The sequence below is a fragment of the Trachemys scripta genome, chromosome 1, assembly GCF_013100865.1.
Source record: "Trachemys scripta elegans isolate TJP31775 chromosome 1, CAS_Tse_1.0, whole genome shotgun sequence".
Taxonomy (NCBI): Eukaryota; Metazoa; Chordata; order Testudines; family Emydidae; genus Trachemys; species Trachemys scripta.
Genome location: NC_048298.1, coordinates 342543464 through 342546156, shown reverse-complemented (window position 1 = coordinate 342546156; position 2693 = coordinate 342543464). Strand labels below are relative to the sequence as shown.

At 45.7% G+C, this 2693-nt stretch overlaps 1 protein-coding gene across 1 annotated transcript; it reads left to right on the top strand.

Moving 5' to 3' along the window:
• The first annotated feature begins 1081 nt into the window (after nucleotides 1-1081).
• On the top strand, nucleotides 1082-2035 carry LOC117872834 (olfactory receptor 52N1-like). Its single transcript, XM_034761637.1, has one exon. It carries the CDS (start codon nucleotides 1088-1090, stop codon nucleotides 2033-2035), a length of 948 nt encoding a protein of 315 aa, XP_034617528.1. The 5' UTR covers nucleotides 1082-1087.
• Nucleotides 2036-2693: the final 658 nt, after the last annotated feature.

The following is a 2693-nucleotide window of genomic DNA, read 5'->3' as shown; positions in this document are numbered from 1 at the left end:
ATTTTCCCTTTATCCCATTAGTTCTATATTGTTTCCCCCCCCCACTACTGCTGCCTCCAATTTGCCACTGAAGTCGGTTTCTAGCCAAAGCTTGGCATGTTTTGATTGTGGAATCGAGGATTTTTAGTTACTTAATTAACTCTTCTTAAAGAACTCCCCATTTTTATTCTCATTTCCTGTTTTATATTATTTCCTCCCAATCAGTTTTGCTCATAATTTGCCACAGCTTTGGGGAACTAGCCCTTTTGTAGGACTAAGTGTAAGTAGATATTACTGGTTGGGAATTGTTCTCTGTCTGTCCATTTGAATGTAATCAATTCCATTTTTTTATTTTTCTCTCATCGATCATATGTTCCCTACTTTGTCAATTCTCTAAATTAAATAGTCCCAGACTTTTCATTCTGTCCATATATGGCAACCTCCCCCATTCTCATAGCCTGTCTCAGAAACTCCCTTTTTATTTGCTATGTTCTTTATAGTGCCTGGGTGACCAAAACTGAGTGTGTGTCCAGAGGAGGTTACTCTCCACCCCATTCCTTTGATATCTGAACATTGTATTTGTTTTGTTTAGTCCATAGACCTCCTATCAACGATGCACAGGTTTTACCCCTGTGTTGTGTTGCAGATGGCATGTTTTGGAAATGGTTTGGATTTTTTTCACTCTCAGATTTTGAGCAACTGGGGGAATGGGAAAATCCCTAGAGAATAGAGCCTCTAGCCTGGGTTTCATTGCATTTCCTGCTGATGCCTATTAACGTTTCCCACACCACAACGTGTAGGAATTATTGATGCATGGACCACCATCATATTTGGAATTGGCATTAGTAGGGTCAGTTGTTCATAATTCATTTCCCTGAATTATGAAAACACCATTTATTGGTGTGTGAAGAGCGACAAATCTACTTCACCCATGAGAACACCTCCAGTACTGCATGTAGTGTCTCATATTAACATTGTCTCTCTATCCAGGAATATTTACGGCGACCATCACCCTAGAGCTTGGGCACATACAGGAAGTCAGGGGAACGTACAGTACATTCAGGATACACTGTTCTGCCTCAGAGTTGGAAACCTTCTCCCCTACTCCATGTCAGATTCCAACACAACCGACTTCACCAACCCCTCCACGTTCATCCTGCTGGGTGTTCCTGGCCTGGAGGTAGCCCATGTCTGGATTTCCATCCCCTTCTGCACCATGTACACCATAGCCATCTTGGGGAACTTCACCATACTGTTCATTGTGAAGATAGAACCGAGCCTCCATGAGCCTATGTACTATTTCCTCTGCATGCTGGCTGTCTCTGACCTGGTCCTGTCTACATCCATCCTGCCCAAGACGCTGAGCATCTTCTGGTTCAATTCCAGGGAGATCGATTTCAGTGCCTGCCTCACCCAGATGTACTTCATTCATAGCTTCCTAGCGATGGAGTCTGGGATCTTTGTGGCCATGGCTTTGGATCGTTACGTGGCCATCTGTGATCCCCTGAGATATTCTACTCTCCTGACAAACCCCATGGTGGCCAAGATCAGCCTGGCTGTGGTACTTCGTGGCTGCATGCTCCTGTTGCCCGCTCCCTTCCTGGCAAGATTCTTGCCATATTGCAGAACCAACATCATCCCCCACACACACTGCGAGCACATGGCCGTGGTGAAGCTGGCCTGCGCTGATATTCATGTCACTAGTTACTACGGCCTCTCTGTGTTATTCTTTGTGACTGGTCTGGATATGCTTTTTATCACTGTGTCCTACACCCAGATCCTCAGAGCCATCTTCAGCCTCCCCACAAAGGACACCCGGCTTAAGACTTTTGCGACCTGCAGCTCCCACCTTGGTGCCATATTAGCCTTTTACATCCCATCTCTCTTCTCCTTCCTCACGCAGCGGTTTGGCCACAATGTGGCCCTGCATTTCCATGTTCTCATGGCCAACATGTACATCCTGGTGCCCCCCATGCTAAACCCCATTATCTACGGAGTGAGAACCAGACAGATCCGGGACAGGCTGCTCCGTCTCCTTTCTCATAAAGGGACCTAAGGTTTTCTGCTGGTGCTCTGGCTCTCAGACGAGCTCCACAGAAAGCTGGCTGGTGACTGGTGCTGGGCCCCCTTCCCTGACTGGACAGTAAAAGTGACATTAAATCCTTTCCTGACTTTACTGTGGAGTGTCAGACTGACAAACAGGGAAATTGATCTGCGTACAACTCATTAACTCATAGGGTGGGCACATTTCTAATTGCTGTTACCTGGACGTTAAGGCCCTCCTCATTGCCCCATCTCTTCCCATGGTTCACTAGCTCTTCTCCCTCCCCGCCATCTGTTGCTGGATTGTATCCACCTCACCATACCTTGCTGCAGGGACTTTAGTTCAGATTTTGGTGTGGGGAGTGGCAACCTTAACTGTGATCCCCGGGGTTACTTAGGCACTTGAAAACTCAAGTGTTTTGGCAGATAACTTGGCAATTAGGTGTCAGGGGCAGTGTTTGTAAATCCTATATAAAAGAAAGAAAATGAAAGTAATAATAAATCTTCTAAGTTCTTCTATAAACATGTTTGACATCTTGTGGGAAGTCACTTAAGGACACTTAATGACCACTTGCCCCATATGCATAGCGCTACATATCTCGTCATAGAAGGCAATCAGGTTGATCAGGCATGACTTGCCTTTGTGAATCCATGTTGACTGTTCCTGATTA